Genomic DNA, 19,451 nt, shown 5'->3' on the forward strand with positions numbered 1-19,451 from the left:
TAAACACAATATTTAAATACTATTGTCTAACTTCTAGAGGAAAAAAATTGATTTTTAAATTATCTCTTAAGTTAAGAGAGAGATTATTATTTAAAATAAACCAGTGCACAGTAAGTAAACATTATTTTCAAAATTAATGACCCATTATTAAAAATAAAGGTAAACAATAGGAATTTCTTGTCATGGTTGTAATTTATTAGCTTTATGTTAGAAGCATGAATGTGATTGACTTATTTTTGGTAGCATGGGAAATAGGTGAAGTAACAAAACTGCTAGTGGACAGGTCATTTTATAAATATCATTTTATAAAATATTGAAGGTAACATTAAAGGTGTATTATTAATTACTATTCTTAATACACCTGTAAGCAGAAATGCCTAATGTGTGGTTCTTCAACTTGGGTTTATGGTTAAATGATTTAGGGAGAATGTACAAGGTTCCATTTTTACCTTATATCTTCTTTCCAAAATTAACTGTACTGTATTTATGGGTCAGGATAAGCCTTTCAATCACTGTTTTGAAGACATAAAAATAGATACTGAAATTATGACTTATACTTTTATTTATTGTCTCTTAACTGAAAGCAAGTCAGCAAATTAACGTGATCAATAATGTGGGATTTTTTTTTTCCTGCTCTAACTTTTAAAATATATTTTCCAAGGAAAGAAAATTCCCAAAATTTGTAACAAGAGAAATGGAGAACATGTACATAGAAGAGTTGCGGTCTTCAGTGAATTTGCTGATGGCAAATTTGGAAAGTCTGCCCGTGTCTAAAGGTGGGCCAGAATTCAAACTGCAGAAGTTAAAGCGATCACAGAATTCTGCATTCTTGGACATTGGAGATGAAAATGAAGTTCAGCTGTCAAAGTCTGATGTGGTTCTCTCCTTCACATTAGAGGTAATCACAAATTTCACAGAAAAATTTTTAATGGTTTAAAATCGGTAGGATATCTGCCTTGATACTCTTGATGTTACTCCTTTCTTGGTAATGTTAAAATGTTCTGTTAAAGAAGTAAATTATGCTTTTTATCTTTGGTAATTAGAATTTAGAATACAGCTGCATGGTCCATTTTCCTCTAGCAGCAGTAGTTGCATTTGGGCCAACACACTAGTGTGGGAAGTTGAATCTCCCACACAAATGTAACTTAAAATGAATTCCAGTTTATTAAATAGCTAAGTATAATTTTAAATATTATAATGAAACACTGTTATAATCAGGAATGCATTCATAGAATTTTATGAACAAATCGAATTTTCTCACTAGAAGGATTTAGAGCAAACACAGTGATTTTTCTTTTCTCTGGTGATCATAGCAGTTTTTTATAAATTTCTGCATTTTCCTCAGGAATCTGTTTTGTGTTTTCTGAGATTATGCAGGAAGTCTGGGATGTGGTGCTAATCTGTATAGATCTCAATTTACTTCAAGGGGAAGCCACAAATACATTTGGTTATTTAAACAATTCTGATGACAGACTAGAGTCATAGAATGGTTTGCATTGGAAGGAACCTTAAAGATCATCTAATTCCAAACCCCCTGCCATGGCCACCGTCCACTAGACATGATTGATTAAATCCCCTCTAACCTGGCCTCATAACTCATGTCCAGTTCTGCAAATGTGCATGCTGAGAAATGCTTATCTTGCTTTCAATAATAATAGAATCAAAACATTACCACAGTGTGCATTGTGTATTTGTTGGTCAGCAGGTGCCACACTTGTGTTACGCACTTGAAGTGGCTTTAGCTTATTTAAGACAGCAGGTAATGTTACACAATAAATACTTCAACTGTTAATGAGTTCAAAAGAAATAAAAATTGTTTATCTTTTACTTTTTTTCTTAAGTGAAACGAGCATCTTTGTTGTCATGTGTTGAAGTCAGGTAATTTTTTCCCAAGTCATCATTAAAGATACAGAATAAAAAACATCAAATGTAGACAATGAAGAAGTTTTAATTCTTCGTATAAAAGAGAAAGTACTTATCCTACTATATGCAATTTTAATATTGCTAACTAATAATGTAAAAGCCCAGCAATCAGCTTTGAAAGAGTAGTAAGACCCATCATTCTATATGCCAAAAAGCTTTAGTTCATCAACCATGTAAAACCGGAGTGCAGTCCTTAGTGTTGAAGTGTAGGAGAAGATGAAGTATTTATAACTCCTGTGCTGGATCCCGAGTGTCTCCATCATGTGTGCCTTGTCTGCCTCAAGGGGAATACCAAGCCTGGAATGGTCCATAAATTTACAAGAGTAGTTCTGAATAATCTAAAAAGTACCAAAAAATGTTTGGCAATAATATTTCTGGTCTTCAAAGTTTGAAACAAAGATGAAATGAAAAACGACAGGAGATATAATTTCTGGTAAATTAATAACAGCTTTGCTTTGTTTATAGCCTCTCTGCTCTTCCACCAGATATGTAGACTATTAGGTCTGGTGAACTAAGCTGTTTTTTCCTTTTTCCCCATCAGCAAGAAAGAGATTTGCTGCAAGATAACTAATCTACAGTTCATGCTGTGCAAGGCAAAGAATTAAAGTATTACTGTACGTGTGATAGTTTTTAGTAGGGCAGATTTTCATTTTAACCATGATAGTAATCACATAAGTTGACTCTCTTTCCAAACAATATGTGCATACTTTACTCTTGAGAAGCCAAATCTCAGAAGATATAAGGGCAAAAGGAAAAAGTTGAGTTGACATTAATGAAGACTGAAATATGGAAGATGCGGTCTTTTTCTGTGCAAATGACCAAATAAGAAATGCTGATTGCATTTCCTGGAAGACAGAGTTCTTCCTTTTTTGAAAATGTGAGGTCAAATGTTCACAATTTCACATGTCTTGAACAACACATAAACATATCTATGTTGCATCTTGTGTGGGGACTCAGTTGCAGGGTAACCAGCAGAATGCCTGTTGAGGGCTGCTGAACTAGTACATGAATGAATAGGAAATCTACATCATGTAGGACAGAGTGGAAGAACGCCAAAACTTCTAGATGAGGGGTAAAGTGGCCAGGGTTCTTGCTGTCACTGTGCAGTTATTATAAATAGTAGAACTTGCTAGTAATATTAAGTGTTCTAGTAGGAGTGAACCTTACTAAGGTCAGATGCATTCCTGAGCATCACTGCAATCAACAGCCATTGTTTTTACAAGTTATTTCCTTAAATATCCTGTTTGTAGAAATTTAGAATAAAATTTTGAAAAGACACAGTAGTAGGAGAAAGCTTATTTATACTCTTCAGCTGTTAGACAGTTAAAAAATAGAAAAGCATTTAGGAGGCTGTTTATCAGCTAATGAGCTAATACATCCACTAGTGACAGTTTCCTGTGGAAGACAACTTTTTTCCAGTGCTGGAATCCAGAATTGTTACCAAAGAAAAATGTACTGTGCAATTAAGTTGGAAACTCAGGAAAAGAGGTGTCAACATAAATATAAACATGTAAACATGAAGTCAGTATTTAGCAAGGACATATATTTGGTATGTGGAAAGACCATACAGGCAGTATAACCTAGAAGGATCTTCAATGCTGTCTAATTACTTGAATTCCTGAACAATAGATGAAAAAGAGTGAATGAAAAAGTGAATGACTTGATCATTCTCCCTGAATTGCTGTTATTATTTATAAATTGTAATAGGCAGTATTGATAATTTATGGGTAATATAAAAATGGTCTAAATGATCAGTGACTGTCATCCCACTGTAATATTTACAGATTAGCAATTTTGTGAGATATAACTATTACTGATGTTCTGGGAGTTTTAAAGCACAAAGGATTTGGTAGCTGGGGGTGAAGTCTGGTTTAATTTACTTGAATTGGAACAAAGTGGTACACGTGCAAGGAAGTTTAATAACAACAATTCTAGTAGCTGCTTGCTGACTTAAGAAACCAATTGCACCTAATGAGACCAAAAGCAGTCATTACTTCTGGCACTTTAAAAAAAAAATTAAACAAATGTTGGTTTACATGTAAGGTTCAGTTGAGGGCAACTTCTCTTGATAGAGTACATTTTTCCAAGTTTCTTTGCATGGGCCCAGAGGGAACTGGCAAGAAAAGCAGCTTTTCCAAAGAAAGCAGGGGAACCTGACTGTCTTCTCAAGTCCTCTAAATTAGAAACATCTGAAATGCAAAAAATTCCACTAAGTTCACACTGTGACAAGATTTATAGAAGGCAGAGAACATTTAAAGTAGAGCTGGATTTGGCTTTTCTGAGTTAGTGTAGAGTAGTCTAGAGGAGGTGAAAATCTATAAGATCTGCCAAGCTCATGATTTCCCTGGTGAGGAAAACTTGCAGGACACAGCTGGTAGCAGTGACTTTTTCTGTTTCTCTTCTCCCTCTTCCCCATATGCATACTGAACCTGACTGCAAGTGCTGCACTGGGAGAAGAAAAGGATGTGCATAGTGGGGGAAAAAATTACAGGAGCTGATACCAGTGCTCTGACCTGCCTCTTGCTTGGCACAACACCAAAGCCCTTCTGAAGTTCAAGGGCTGCAACCTCCAGAGACACAGCGCCATAATTTACCTTTCTATGTGTGATCAATGTACTTACTTGTTTACCATCAGACTTAGTAACCTATCTGTTCTATAAAAATAGTCACCTAGATGACTGATTAAAAGTTACAGTTTTTCATGTATAAAGATTGAGAATTGTATTCGGATATTAGTCTTAAATTGCACTATTGGTATATAAATTGTGATTGGAGTGAGTTTTTGATCACTGTCCAAGTAGAAACAAAGGAAAAATTTCAATTCATTCTAGATGTTGTTGAAAGTGGAAAAAGAAGATAAAACCAAAACTCTCCTCTGTCTTAATATTTGAGTGAGTGGACTTTGGAATTTGGGGGATTTTCCTTTTTTTTTTTTTTAATCTTTGCAGAGCTTAGTACTGCAGTAATTGTGCCGTGTAATTTTTTTATGAAGGATAAACTATTCTCTTTCTCTTCCTCAGATTGTTATAATGGAGGTACAAGGTTTAAAGTCAGTTGCTCCCAATCGGATTGTCTACTGCACCATGGAAGTGGAAGGGGGTGAAAAGCTTCAGACCGACCAAGCAGAAGCTTCCAGGCCACAGTAAGCCACTCTGCTCTTGCTGCATCACTGTCTCTTTTCTGTCATGGGAGAACTTGTCTGATTTTCTTTACAATTTTTACAATTAGTTTAGTGCTAGGTTATATGAATTTTTTCTTGACTAGTTATCTTGAATTCTTTCTGAGAAGTTAAAATACAAATAATACTTACTTAGGGTGAAGTGAGTACAAAGTGTGGATGCTGTACAAATGAAAGCCATTGAATGTACGGGTGAAGAAAAGAACTGAAGACTGCATCCTCCAAAAATACAAACTTCTTGATAGATGTTAGCCTGGGGTGATTTTATGTATTCTAGGTTAATGTGCAGGTGGCCTTGTGGTGTGTAACTTGTGCAGTTGGGGGGAAATCAATACTCAGTAATCAATCTTGACAAAGCTTGCTCACCTGCTGAGCCCATTTCATTTTAAATTATAGGATCCACTTCTTTCAATTAATATTTGATGGAGGCAGTCAGCAAACTGACTTGGAGGGGGATAACATCATGCCATGTGTAGTTGAATCAGTTGGTGTAGCAGAGAGTAAGAAATTAAATTGGTTGATTCGTTTGACCTACACACTGTCTTCAGACACTTTTCACTCTGTTAAAATGTCATTTGGAATCTTTTGTAGATAACTTTCCAGACAGTATGTTGGGGTTTTACTGGCACCATAGTGTGCCATGTGAAAGACAATTTAAAAATTGCAGTTGTTACAATATCAGATAAAACATCTTCTGTGGAACTGGGATGGTAGTTTCTTTTCCATTTGGAAAGACAGAATTCTTTAGGCAAAACTAGAAGCACAATTTATCTGTCTTTTCTATGGTTGGGAGTAGAAAATCTAATTTGATGGACTTTCTTCTAGCTGTGGCAACTTTCCTTGGCAAATAAGCTAGCAGCATATTCAAACAGCTTTGCAGAACGCTGAGTATGTGGGACAAGATGTAAAATTAATTTGTCACAGTTCCTGGCTGTGTTCCTTCTCCAGGGTATTGGAATGCTTATTCTTATCATTTCCATGTACTACACAAGGGCCTTCTAAAATAAACGATAATAAAAAAGACACACAGATGTACACATTGAAGCAAGGTTGTAAGTGGGTATTCAACATCACCTGCTTATTTTTTGACCTTTTGGGGTGTTTTCTGGTGGTTCAGGGTCCCATGAGCCCACTAGGCTTTTTCATGGAGGGCACATCTCCAAACCGTCCTTTGTCTTGCGGTTGCTCTCATATTGTTCCCTGTGACATGTGCCTACAGCCTTTGCCTGCTGACACAGCCAAGGTTCTTGTTTCTTTTGAACATTTTGGGTCTGTTTTAAATGCTTGGTTAATCTCTGATGTCATTGATATGAGTCTTTAAATCACCTTGAGTACACAAGTTTTTGATTTTTGGACATGTTTATCTTCCTTTCCGAAAACAGTCTGTAGATGTTAAAGATGTTAAGTCTGTTTTGTTTTCTCTAGCTATTTCCAGATCTGGTGAACAAAACATTCTAGGGATGGTTCACAATCAGTTCATGGCTTATTTATTTCATGCTGCAGGGTTTAGGTAAAGGTTGTAAAATCAATCAGAAGTATATAGAAGCATCAAGTAAAAATTTCCACGAGATTAATTGATTTTCCTACTTGTAAAAATGGAAGCTTTGTTAAAAGGAAGTTCCAGAAAAAATACAAGAACAACTGAAGTGTTTCTAGGAAATGGTGTCATGTTGCTTGTCTGCTCCAAGCTTGTAAATTGATTTAATGAACTTCAGGTTCAAAAGGTATGAGTTGATTTAGTATAGGAGAAAGACAGATCATGAGCTATTCCATCTAAATGATGTTGTACAAACCAAAGTCATATGGATTTGTTTGGAAAAAATTACGTATCTTTAGAAGATGAATTTTTTGAGAAATGCCCTGAACTGTAGTCTGGAAGCACATGAATGGGAGTTGCTGGTGCTGTTGGCCTGCTGTCCTGTAAAACAGTGTAACTTAAAGAGGCAAGGATTATACAGCTCTGCAAAGTATCTCGTTCCTGTGCTCCTCTGAGTTGTGCTCTTTTCCATTTCTGGCAAGAGTGATTAGGAGACATTGGCATGCAGTATGATTATGAGTATTTAGAGACATAGCTTTTGAGCACAGATAGAGACCTCATTTGAGGCAACGGGGGAGGATATTAAATTAGACAAGCATGAAATTAGCAAATTATGAGCAAACAGTAAGAAGACAGAGGAAGCTGCCTATGGAAAGGGACATGCTTTCTTCCATAGTTTAGTTTTTCTGTTAGAGCCAAATCAGGTTTTCTTGGCAGTAGCAATATTGCTTTTATTGATTGGTGGTAGAGGCAACTAAGAGAGCTTAGAAGAGTTTAATCAGAAAGTACACTGGTGGAAGAGAGCTGGTGGGCAAGCACAGACCATCTCTTTCCTGATACAAAAAAACAGCTGTCAGATGCCTGAGGCTGCTGTCTGCCTGCATTGCCTGATGCTGGAGCTGGCTTCTTACTGCTATAATTCTTGGTACTGTCTTTCTGACACGAAGGAAAAGTATCAGTGAGGCTGAAGGAGACCATAACTTCATATTTAATGTAGGATGTGAAGCTAGAAAAGGGTACCAAAGCTGCATAGAATGAGACAGTGATGAAAAGGGAATGATTACCACCAGCCTGCTGTGGGAGACTGTTGGCAGGAGCTCCAAATCATGTGCTTGTCACACACATTTTTCTGTAGCCAGTTTATCATTTTGAACTGGTAGCTACATTTGTGGAAAAAACCCAAACAAACAACAAAAAAAGCAGTATAAAGAATTATTTATGCTTACTTTTTTCATCTGTGAAACATCAGTGTATGCAGGCAATGCTACCACTCAGCCAGAAAATTTTAAAGCTTTGACAGTGAAAAGGATAAAATAAGATTCTAAGATGAATGTTTCAAAATGCTGCTGCAAGCCAGTGTGATCTTAGAGGAGAGATTAATGGAAACATGGGTCAAGTGCACACTTAATTCACAATTTATCCACTATTCCAAAATGCTGAATATTTTCTCATGTATTTTTATACATATATTTAAGTGTTCCTCTAAATCCCTGAGTCCCACCTTAAGAGTAATACAAAAACTAGAAACAGTATTTGTTCTTAGAGGGAAGATGCCTGATTAAAGTCCCTGGAAGGAGAGCAGAGTTTTCACCAGTAATAAATATTTTCTGGTTTGTTAATGCATTTAACCCTTGCTTTCTCTCTTTGAATAATAACTTTGTGAGTTTATGCTTAAGTGCTTCATTTTCTTCTTTAGCAAGCTAAATGAAATACTGCTTATGTGTACTTAATGAGTTAATGGTCATTCTAAAATGCAAATGTTGTAGAATAATGTAGTTTTACTGAACTTATGTCTTGAACAGTTTTACAAGCAGATCAGTTACACAGCTTCACATGCAAACCCTATAAAATTTTTATAACTGTGAAATATTTCTGCATTACTTCCAGCTGTTTCCTGCCTTTTAGCCCTTCTGAAAATCCCTCAACATAGCCTATGACCTTTTCTACCAGAGATCAGTAAGCGGAGCCCTCAGAGGGCCCTTTCAGTTGTGTGAAGCTTTGCATAACTTTATTGCTGTGATGCCACAGGGGGTCATCTGCAGAAATCCAGTGCTAATTTCATTTTTCAAACATTACTGAAGTGGCCTTGTTTTTAATCTTGTGGAGCCTGGTATCCACATTTCTTTCTTATCTTTGATTTTTACTCATTCTGAATATTAAATAATGTGATTTCTTGGAAGTGTCATGTTTTAGGCATGTAAAATCTTGTCTAAAAATAAAAGATGGGAACATACTATCATTTGGTATTACACCTGACATTTTCTTGTCACCTACTTAGACAATAAAATAGGATCTCATCTTGATGAAAAAACTTTAATAGAGACAGGATATTCTTCATGTGAACAAGACATATTAGATCATTGTATTTTACTGCCAGTAATTGTAGAATCTTATTAAAAGGGATATTGTATGTTAGAAGTATGTGAAGAATGCATGATTAAATCTGACTAGAGGAAGCAGGGAACCTTGGTCAGTACTGCACAAATTAAGTAAGTGCTGCTTACATTATTTTTATGGCATATTCTACCGTCATTAATTCCATAAAGTATTTGAAGTATGAGAACTTGTGCATACATTAACTAAAGATTGCATAGAAAAACTTCCATAGAGCAGTTAAAAAAAAAAAAAAGAAAAAGGCCTAGTTTCTAATATTTAAAACTTTCTTAAATGGCATGTTTGCTCATTAAAATTATAACACTTTTTTAATACGATATATTGAGGATGATAATATTTGACAATCATGTTCCAAACATCAGAAAGTTTGCTTTCTTCATCTTCACTGTAGTCCTTCCAACTGTATAATTTTTATTTTTTTTTTAATTAAGGGAAACAAGGGGACAATAACACTTAAACTGTCACCTCACTTGTGGTTGACAACAACATATACAGTGTGTATGCAATGAAAAAGGGGTTTCAGAATAAAACACACCAATTGGTCTTATGCCAACTGTAATACTGACATTTTCTGATTTGATTCTTGGTTCTTTCTTGATAGACTCTGCAGGCTCAGGTAGGTCAGCCTAGTTTGTGATTTGTTTTCCCATATCTTTAGATTGACATGACAACATCTATCTGCTTCATCAAAGTACTGTGAGTTTATCAATGCTTCTACAGCATTTTGAAGGTTAAAGTGTCACAGAAATACAAAATAACATGAAGTAAATTGGAGTTGCAAATTTAACAGTGTTGTGATGCATTCATAATCAACTCTTTCAAGGAAAAAGTGAAATAAATATGCCTATAGAAATTTCAGGAGCATAAATCACCATGTCTTGCCCTTGTGCCCATCACCAGTCTCTAGGTGGGTTTGAACCTTGGTGGGAAACAGGAGGTTTCTCTCATGAATTGTTCACTTAATATGTACCAGTGTTTGCCATGCCTGGCAGTGTGTCAGTGTAGATACATACCCATTAAAATGTTCACCCTGGCTTGTCTTGGTTGCCTGTACTGAAAGTGAGATGGGAAAGCAAGACTAATAATTTATTCATACTGTTTTATGTTTGTAATGACAATACTTGTCATAATAGCATTCTGTACTGTTAGAGTGCACTTTTCTTCTTTTCAGTGTAGGAAGTCTAAATTAGTGTTTTTACTAAGGTGCCTATAATGCATTGAACCCCTCTTCTGGTTTGCCTTTCTGGTTTCTGTTAGATTATTTTTTGTTTGAAAGAAAAACTAATCACAGTTTTACTGTGATTTTTTTACAAGTAATTTTTTCATATAATATTTTATTCATATTATTCGTATAATATTTATGCTTAAAAATAAATACATGATCATGCATAGATCATTATTAGCTGTCAGATAAACAGTAATTTTGAGCTCTGTTAATTCCTTTATTAAAATTTTTATTTTACCAAAAGCAAGTCCTGAAAAAAAATAAATCTGCATATTAACAGATTATCCTTTTTTCCTTTCATGTTGGTCTAGTTGCAAAAAGGAGCTTTATGATATAGCATATCCATCAAAACACTGTATCCTTGCTGTTGCTGAAATAGCAATTTGGAGCTTTCTCTTCCTTGAGTAAAAAGTTCCAGGAAAGGATTCCCAGTGTTTTCTAACAAGCACCCTAAAACCCCTTAATTTTTCTGCTGAATCCACAAAAAAAGAAAAAAATTGCCCAAACATTTACTTTTTTTGAGATTCTACACTAGATAGTGACTCAACAATGCATTCAGAAATTAGATGATTGGCTGCTTAGTGCTTGCAGCTGCAGGTGCTGAGCACAGATTTTCTGGAAGGGAAGTGCTGAAGAGATGGTTTGTTAGTTTGCATTTCAGACCATTAATGTGCAGGGTGAAAAGTTCCCATATAGACAGAAGTAAATGATACATGGTAAAAGACAGTAGTATAGGCTCCACTTAGGTGGATTCAAAGGTGAGCTTTAAAAGTAATTGTGTGATTTCCCATGCTTATTCCACTATTTTACCTTTTTGCTGTACTTTCCCTTCCTCCTGTCAGTACCTCTGTAGAACAATTTATTTTTCTCCTAGCTACATTTTGCAGCTTTAGGAACACTTTGATGGGAACCTCAGGGTTAAAACCATTACCATTGTCACGCTCCTTCAGTAGCTGACAGCCCATAAGATGGTAGCTAAATAGAGAAAGTATTTATGCAAAGTACCAGCGTTTCTTCGATAGGGACTGTAAAACAATGAATCTGCAGTTCTCCTCAAGATTTGCACTTAAACTAGCGGAATCATGGTAACACAGGAAAGAAAAGAGTCACAGAAGATTAGATGAGGTCTGTAATGGAAGCCAAGACACGTAGCTGCCTCGTGGCTCAGTTTGCCTGAGCATGGGGCTTATCTGTGCTTCTACTGTGAAAGGATGTTGTGATTTGTTTAGAACTTTCTTTATGCCTTGCTTTTCAGCTGCAGTTTAATGTGCTTGCTCTGAGTGAGGAAATTATGCTCCTTGTTATTCCATTAAAATGAATGAGTAATTTTAAAATAAAGAAATAAAAAAAAAAAAACATTTTACAGGGAAAACATTTGCAATGTAAATCCCATTATAAGCATTATAGAAAGGTACAAGCATACCAGCTCTTTCCCTTGTGGTTCCAAACATTAATTCCAGATCTGACTGATGTACTGGAGAATGCATAATAAATAAATAAATAAATAAATAAATAAATAAAATATAAATAGTGGTTGTAATGTTGCATGTAAGGAATAATCTTTACCCTATTAAATCCTTAGTGCTGCACAATAAACTTCTGTTGCATGTGCAGTACCTTTCAATATCCTTTTTCAAAGGGTGAAGTTGCAATGTTCATATTCATTTGTATGGTGGTGATAAGAAAAAATGAACATGCTTTTGGGCTGCATGAGGCAGATTTTAGATTTAAATCTGTGATTTCTAGTGTAGCATCCTGGTATCAGCCATTAACAAATGGATGAGTATTTTTGTACTCAGAAGAGAAAATTAAATGCTTATGATATTTTTCCAACTATCAGCAGGGAAGAACTAGTAGCAATTAGCACCAACTAATACTCTCTTTAGGAGTCTCAGTAAAAACACCAAAATCAGATAAGTATGGATTTAACTCTATTTCTATTTGGGTGAGTGGATCCTGCTTGTCAAATTATAGATTTATTGTCAGATTGCTGTGGGGTGACTTGCATCGCTGGTACAGCTCGCGGTCTCACATTTTCTCTCTCTGTATCTCTGCAGTTGGACATACAGCTGTAATATGCAACACTTCATAAATCCCACACTCAAACAATCCTTCACTGACAACAGAAGGTTTGTTCAAATACAGACCTGTATTTGGAGTGTTTTAATGTATCAGTGTACTTGGATATGCCAGGAGGTGCTGAGCCTCCTCTGTCCTTGAGTTTCCTGGCATTTCATCTCACAACTTTCATTATGAGTATGGTTTCTAACCTGAGGGTTATAGATACCTGTTTTTATACAGTTAAGGCCTGTTTCTAAACAAAGTAGAAACAGCAGAGTTAATATAAGTTCTTGACATAGTTGAAACACAAAGATATCGCAGAGACCTCAACATACTATTTCCAGTCCAGCTCCAAGATGTGCAAAGATGAAGTGCTGGTAAATCTCTTACTACTGCGGAGCAGTAAGATGCCAAACAAACTGTCTTGGGCGGGTCTTCCTGCTCATTCCAGCTCTGCCCACATCCCTGTTTGGATAGCAAATAAGAAAACTCTTCCAGAAGGCCTTTTAATGTAATTTAATTAATAGTTAAGAAACACATTGAGCTTATGCAGAAGAACAAATCCCAGAATCAAACCCAGAAGGAGGCAAAGATGGCACCAAGGGGACCAATACACTCTGGTACTGGTTTCAAAAATGAGATTTCCATATTGTTGAGGATAAAAAATGGTGCAAAAAATTGTAGAGTTGGTATTTCATCAGAAATAAAGTACTACAGTAAGTCGGGCTACATATATTAGCCCTGTAATATATTATATATATCCCTATAATATATAATATATATTATTCTGTTTATCGAAATATACAGAATTATCCTTTGCTTAGAATAATAAATTTTATTACATTCACTCCCATGATCTCATAAAAAAAGTTTTGACTAACAGAGACCATGAGTTAAATGGAAAACCTGAGAGAAATTTGCTGCTGTTCCCAGTGTATGAAATATGTTCCAAACTGAAGTAGAAAAATAAATTCGCTTAGAGGGGTTTCTGTGACACAGTGATAAATCTTTAGCTGAAATAAACATTCACTTTCTTGCTGGCAGTAGGTACTTTTGCAGTGAAGGGAAATAAACTTTGGCAATATATTTTGTCTCTAATTACTATATCAGCCCACGTACCTCTGACAGCAGCAGAAAAATATGGTGAAAAGACTGTGGCTTATGGTTAAAGATGAACAAACATCAAATCACTGCAGTTTCTATAATAAAGAGAATGAGTAGGTAAAAGCAGAAAAATTATTTAAACAAAGGAAAATTATGTGGTGAAATGAGAGCCTGAAGAGGCAGAATTAGGGGTTTTTTTCCAACTTAAAGTTGGTAGTTTTAGAGGTATCCAGTATGCTACACGGGCTGCAGCTAACAGTGCTGTGAGCTCAATGCAGCAGTTAGTGTTGAAATTCTTGTTACTTTCAATGGTTTATCTAGCAAGATGTAAACAAACAGACAAACAAACAACCCCTGTATAATGGCAGTTATTTAATATATATCTTGCATGTGATCCATACTTGTTTTGTCTAAAATTTTGAACTTCCCATCTGGACACTTTCAGCTCCAAAATTGTTCACATTAACAAAAATCATTGGACCAATACTCAAAAATCAATGGCTCCAAAGGTGTGGAGGTGGTTGATTTTTTTATTTTTTTTTCCATTGCTTGCATACATTTGCTAGTTAAAACATATGCTATTACAAACTTAAAGCATTGCATTTTTCTTTGTAGATAAGATTTACTAAAGGTACACTGATTGTAAATAACAATTTCATAAGATAGATGAATTCATTTGCTTGTTCTTTCTTCTCATCCTTTCTTCCATCCTTCCTTCAGGAGCTCCATAGCAGAGCAAGCTTTAAGTAAATTATCTGCAATATACTTTGACTCAAACAAGATCAAAATGGCACAAAGGAATTGGTTCTCTTTTCACAAAAAGCCAAGTTTCAGCCTACAGGTTCACCTGTATGAAAAGTAAAAGTCAGCTGTAAGATTTATTTTCATGCAAAAAATATTTCAGTTATTGATGTTGAAAGTTAAAATATAAAGTTAAAATATGAAGAAAAGCATTTTAAAGCTTTTCTTTATTCGACATTCAGATTCTGGAGACCTCCTTGTTAATTCCTATGTACAGAAAGTAGTTCAATTAAAAAATTTAAAAGTTTTTGTCCTATGAATAATGGAAAGAATCTTTTGTATGCTGGTTGACTTTGATAGCTGTGGTTCAGAAAAAAAAAATCCTTTCTGGGAGGTACTGTATTTTCTTCAGGAATAATACCAGGGTGCAACCCCAAACTTAAAAGCAAAACATTGATTTTTCTGACCTATATGCAGCAGCTCAGCTTTTAAATTTAAAGGAGATGTTCTGCAAAAATATTTGCTCCAAAGAGATTAAGTAAATGCAAGAACCAGAAATTTTAATGCTGTAACAGGGGTCAAAAAATGCATTTGACAGACAAAAAATGTGTTTTGGAAGAAAATAATTAAATTTTTGACAAAAAAAGTGGATGCAATTATACTAGCATATAAAATCTGTAAGTTGAAATAAGAAATCACAGTAATGGTGATCAAGATTTTCATCATGATGATTACTGTTCAGGCACTGATTTCATTAATTATTAAATATTCTCCTAACATATTTTCACCATTAAACTCACCAGTTCTTGTAATAGATATATAGAACTAGAATAAATATCCAAAAGCATGGGAAAAAATTGATGGAATTTTACAGCAGAAATAACAAGTGATTCAGTAAAATCATATTTATTGGCTAGGAAGACTATATTTAAAATCTTGGCATTATAGGTAAGATTGATGCAATTTAATTACACAGTTCTTAGTCACAGGTGATGATTGGGCAGTACCTTATTCAAAGTTGTTGTTTGCATGTATGTTGTACTGAATTTTAAATTGATCTGTATGCTGAAAATCTGATATCATTTTTTATACTCTCAGATGCAGAAGCTGAAAGTGTGACATACATTTAAATGGAATTTGGTTAAAATGAAGTATTAGTCATAAACTTGTTGATTTGCTGACTGGAGTCTCACCAGTGTCATAAAAGAAATAGCCGGGGAGAAAATAAAGTTGAAGTCTGACTGAACTTAAGCACCTATATAATTTCAGAACAGGAAAGAGTATGTCAAAGTAGGCTAGCTTATGTACACCTGCATGCTTTACTCCGTCTTTCCTATATTTTGGGTTATCCTTAATAAATTCTGAGCTCCTGGTACCTTCTTATATTCATGGCACAATCTTTGCAGATCAGAATTTTATTTCTAACAGAACTAATGTTTATTAGGAGGTGTTGATTGACAGTGCAAACTACAGCCAAAAAGGCTGTTCTTATTGCTACACCTCAGTTCATACTGACAAAACGAAAAGAAATGCAAATTGCAAATTGTTATTAGCATGAACATTCATATGGGTTAGACAACAAGCTGGAGCTTGGATTGGGCTGTCATTTCTGACTTCTGCTTCAGTTGTTGCCTGATGTATTAATAGCATGCATAATAACATAATAATGTGCTTTTAAATGTACAGCATTTAGACGAAGTCCATCTATCTAGATAAAGTCAGTTTGAGTGGAGTATTGTGTCTCATGTTCTTTCTTGGAAGGAGCAAACTAAAATGAACAGGATACCAGTATTTTGGCTGCTGATTTCAAATGGTATGAATTGATACCTCTGCAAAAACATGAAGCTTCAAAGAAACAGGACTTGTGTTCTAGTCATACATAAGGAACAAAAAGAGCTACGAGTACTTGGCTGTTATATTGGCAGCTGATAGGAACATCAGATGCCCACAAGTAAGTGTGATAATAAAGGATACAATCTTGGATTTGCCTTTAACAGAATGTGATTTCTCATGAGCTCTTTCATGATGAATGATATTAAAACCTGGTCAGTAAATCTATGTTCATCTGCTCTTCCAATTCCAATTCCAATTCCAATTCCAATTCCAATTCCAATGAAATGTTCCTGAGGGGCTATGGGAGTCAGCTGAAGTCCTAGTGGTCCAGGAGCATGCTGATCAGTGCATGAAATATTTCTACCATGAGCATAAAGCTTTAGGAATGCATTCAGACAATTCTTTTTCAGCCCAGGATTTCCACTTACTGGTGCAGATGGGACAAAGGATGGGAGAAAGGTGTCACTCAAGGCTAGTGATCAGATTCAGTGTTAAAGCTGATTTCTAGTACTACTAGTAAGTACTAGTAAGTGCCAACAACAGGCAGATGACCCCCTGTTCATCCCGTTCTCATCAGTCTCTCACTAAATTGTGCCTCTAAACTGGAGAAGGAGCAAATCCTCTCAGGCTCCCTGGGCAAGGCTCATGTGTGCCCCATCCCTGCCTGCTGTGTCCTGCAGTGTCCTGCAGTGATGGAGCTGCGTCTCCAAAGAAAGCTGCACCACTTTCTAGGAAGTCCTTTGAACCTGATGCTAGGGTGCTCAAACCCCAGCAAATGCTGAAGCACACACCTGCTGTTCAGCTTGCAGCAGCTGAGTTGCTGCAGGTGACGTTCTCTTCCCTTCTGTCAGCATGACCTCTTCTTTCTCTTCTCTTCTGTATGAATTGATGCTGGCACTAGACCTCTACAAAAGTAGAGAGGGTTTGGGTTTGTTTTGTTATTTTAATGGGAGTCTCTCTTGGGTTTTTTGTGTACAATATTTGTTTTTCCTGTCCAATATGGCATGCACAGTTTAATGCCTCTGGAAGCTGAGGGACAAGCAAACCTGACAGCTGAGAGAGGGTGCAGTTATCAAAGTGCTTAGATTGTGTTTCCAAATTCAAGGCAGCATTCTTGCTGAACAGTGGGATTTGGAGACTGAAGATACAGATGAAGATGTCATCATTTATAAAGGTGCTTGCTCCTTGGAAATTTCATTTCTGTATGGTGACGAAACCTACCCCTGGCACCAGTGCTGGGAGAAGCAGCAGTGCTGGGCATTGTCCTACTCTGCAGCTGCAGCATCTATTATCAGATCATAAACAGGTTTTCTCCCACTCAGAAAGGTGATTTGTCAGAGTTCCTATTTCAATTGCCACTTTTCTGAGCCTAAAGCTATGCACACCACAGACAAGAGTAAGCATCTGTCTAACCTAGACAGAGCAAAGAAGACAGAATTTAGTGCAATATTCAGTTAATTTGTGGTGAATCTCACTTTCAGAGTTCATGTTCAGCTACCTGTAGGACTGGTTTATACAGAACTGCTTCCTTAAAGCTTTTTGCTTTTGATGCATATTACTTTCTAGACTTGATTTGAGGTCTGTATCTCATGCTAGTGGAGTTTTGTCTGATATATCCCTTTGTTGGAAAAGTACTACTCTGTGTTCATGTTGCTACACTGAGACATTGTGTACTCTTGAATGTAAATGAAAATTATTGCTTTTTCTAAATGAGGGCCTAAGATTTTGGCTTGTATAATGCATTCTTTTATAGAGCATACGCTTAAGGTCATCTGTTTTCTTTATTTTATTAGATTCTGATAATTGTAATATCTCACACAGTGGACAACAGCAGGAGAAACTGGAGCTGTACTTACTTTTTGCATTTTGTTTGTACCTAGTACCATAATCACAATCAGTTTAATCAATGCAATGAGCACCATGTGGTTGTCCAGGAATATGGAATAGATCATCGAAGGAAGTTGCAACCTAATTTGTATAACTTTTATTTGTTGTACCACTGGCACACAGGGAGGAGGGGGAGAAGGCTGGCAAACCAAGTGTCTTAATTGAGATAAGAGATTAACGACTAGAAGTGTGTCTGCATAATTAAGGTTCTCTAAAAGCATGGAGCCTTGTGGTAGTAATTATTTTGCAGAGCTATAGTCACTCTGATAATTTTTTTTCTTATTATTTGCATTTGTGTTTACATTTTTCCTACATTCTCATACTAAGCTGTAAAATATATATAATATAAAAGATAACATTTTCTCTGCCTAAGTCTCCTAATTTATTCATGCTGTGGTTGCCTGAAGTGAATTGAGACATGATTCTTTGCTAAATTAATTTCACTTGTACGCAGAAGATAGTGAATATGTTTCACAGAAAATAGATGTCTCTTTATTTTCCTTCCTGTTTGTTTGGGGTTTTTTTGTAGATATAATTTCTGTTCTTTGAGTTTTGCCATTAAAATTTTTTAGATTGATATTTTATGACAGAAGTCATACCGAAAATCCCTGATTTGTTTTATAACAGAGAAAAGCCATTTTTTCTATGTAGGTATTTGATCTTGAATATTCAAAAATGTTCCTCCCTTTTCTTTCCCACCCTCCTCCTCCTAAAGCTTGAAAATTAAGTTCTAAGAGCATTGATAAATAGTCTGCAGAGGAGATTACAGTCTTATCACTCTCAGACCTGTGCTCAGCCCCAGTTAAATTTTGTTGTTTTGTTTGTTGCAGGTGGGGAACCCAAGGGGATTTCACCACTACTCACCCTCGGCCTGTTGTCAAAGTAAAACTCTTTACAGAAAGCACCGGGGTGCTGGCACTTGAAGATAAAGAACTGGGAAGAGTGAGTATTATGTGCAGAGAAGAGAAATATGTGAGAAATGATGGGTAGAAGTGTGAATATTGATAAAACATGACATAAAATGGTATAAGGCCTTCAATAGCAGCCAGCTTTGCTGTGGCTCTACCAAACTGTCCTTTTTTTATATAAGGGTGACTTTTACCAGTGTTCAAAACATGGTAGTTGACTTCAATTACCTTTCAGAAACTTACATCAGGCATCCCTGGTGGCTCTCTTTGTCTTGTTTAAAACATTAATTTCTGCACGATATACCAATGTGTTTAACTATTCAAATTAGGAGTGAAAGAGAGAGAGGTAAGACTTGGTGTGTAATAAATGTAGCAAACAATGGGGAAAGGGAAAAAGGGAAAGGGAAAGGGAAAGGAAAAGGAAAAGGAAAAGGAAAAGGAATACTTAAGTGGTAGAAGGATGGAGCAGAATGGGAGAGGAGTGAGAGATAACATATGAGAGTAAAATGAGACCTTATTCTTGTACTCCATGAGCTTTTCCTCCAATTTTTGTGTTTTACCTATCTTGACAGGATAATCTGATATTAACTCAGTTAGTGAGAGGACAGTGCTAATAATGCCAAGGTCATAGGTTCAATCACCATATGGGCCATCCACTTA

At 35.8% G+C, this 19,451-nt stretch overlaps 1 protein-coding gene across 22 annotated transcripts in view; it reads left to right on the plus strand.

The window, feature by feature from the left end:
• CADPS2 (calcium dependent secretion activator 2) overlaps positions 1-19,451 on the plus strand; it is a 281,050-nt gene that overhangs the window by 115,869 nt on the left and 145,730 nt on the right. For all 22 annotated transcript variants that reach the window (XM_015627846.2, XM_033514317.1, XM_015627830.2 and 19 more), the window contains 3 exons: positions 662-898; positions 4,944-5,065; positions 18,714-18,825. In XM_015627846.2, the coding sequence (XP_015483332.1) occupies positions 662-898; positions 4,944-5,065; positions 18,714-18,825 (471 nt within the window). The remainder of the gene's footprint in view (positions 1-661; positions 899-4,943; positions 5,066-18,713; positions 18,826-19,451) is intronic.

The sequence above is a fragment of the Parus major genome, chromosome 1A (genome assembly GCF_001522545.3).
Source record: "Parus major isolate Abel chromosome 1A, Parus_major1.1, whole genome shotgun sequence".
Classification (NCBI taxonomy): domain Eukaryota; kingdom Metazoa; phylum Chordata; class Aves; order Passeriformes; family Paridae; genus Parus; species Parus major.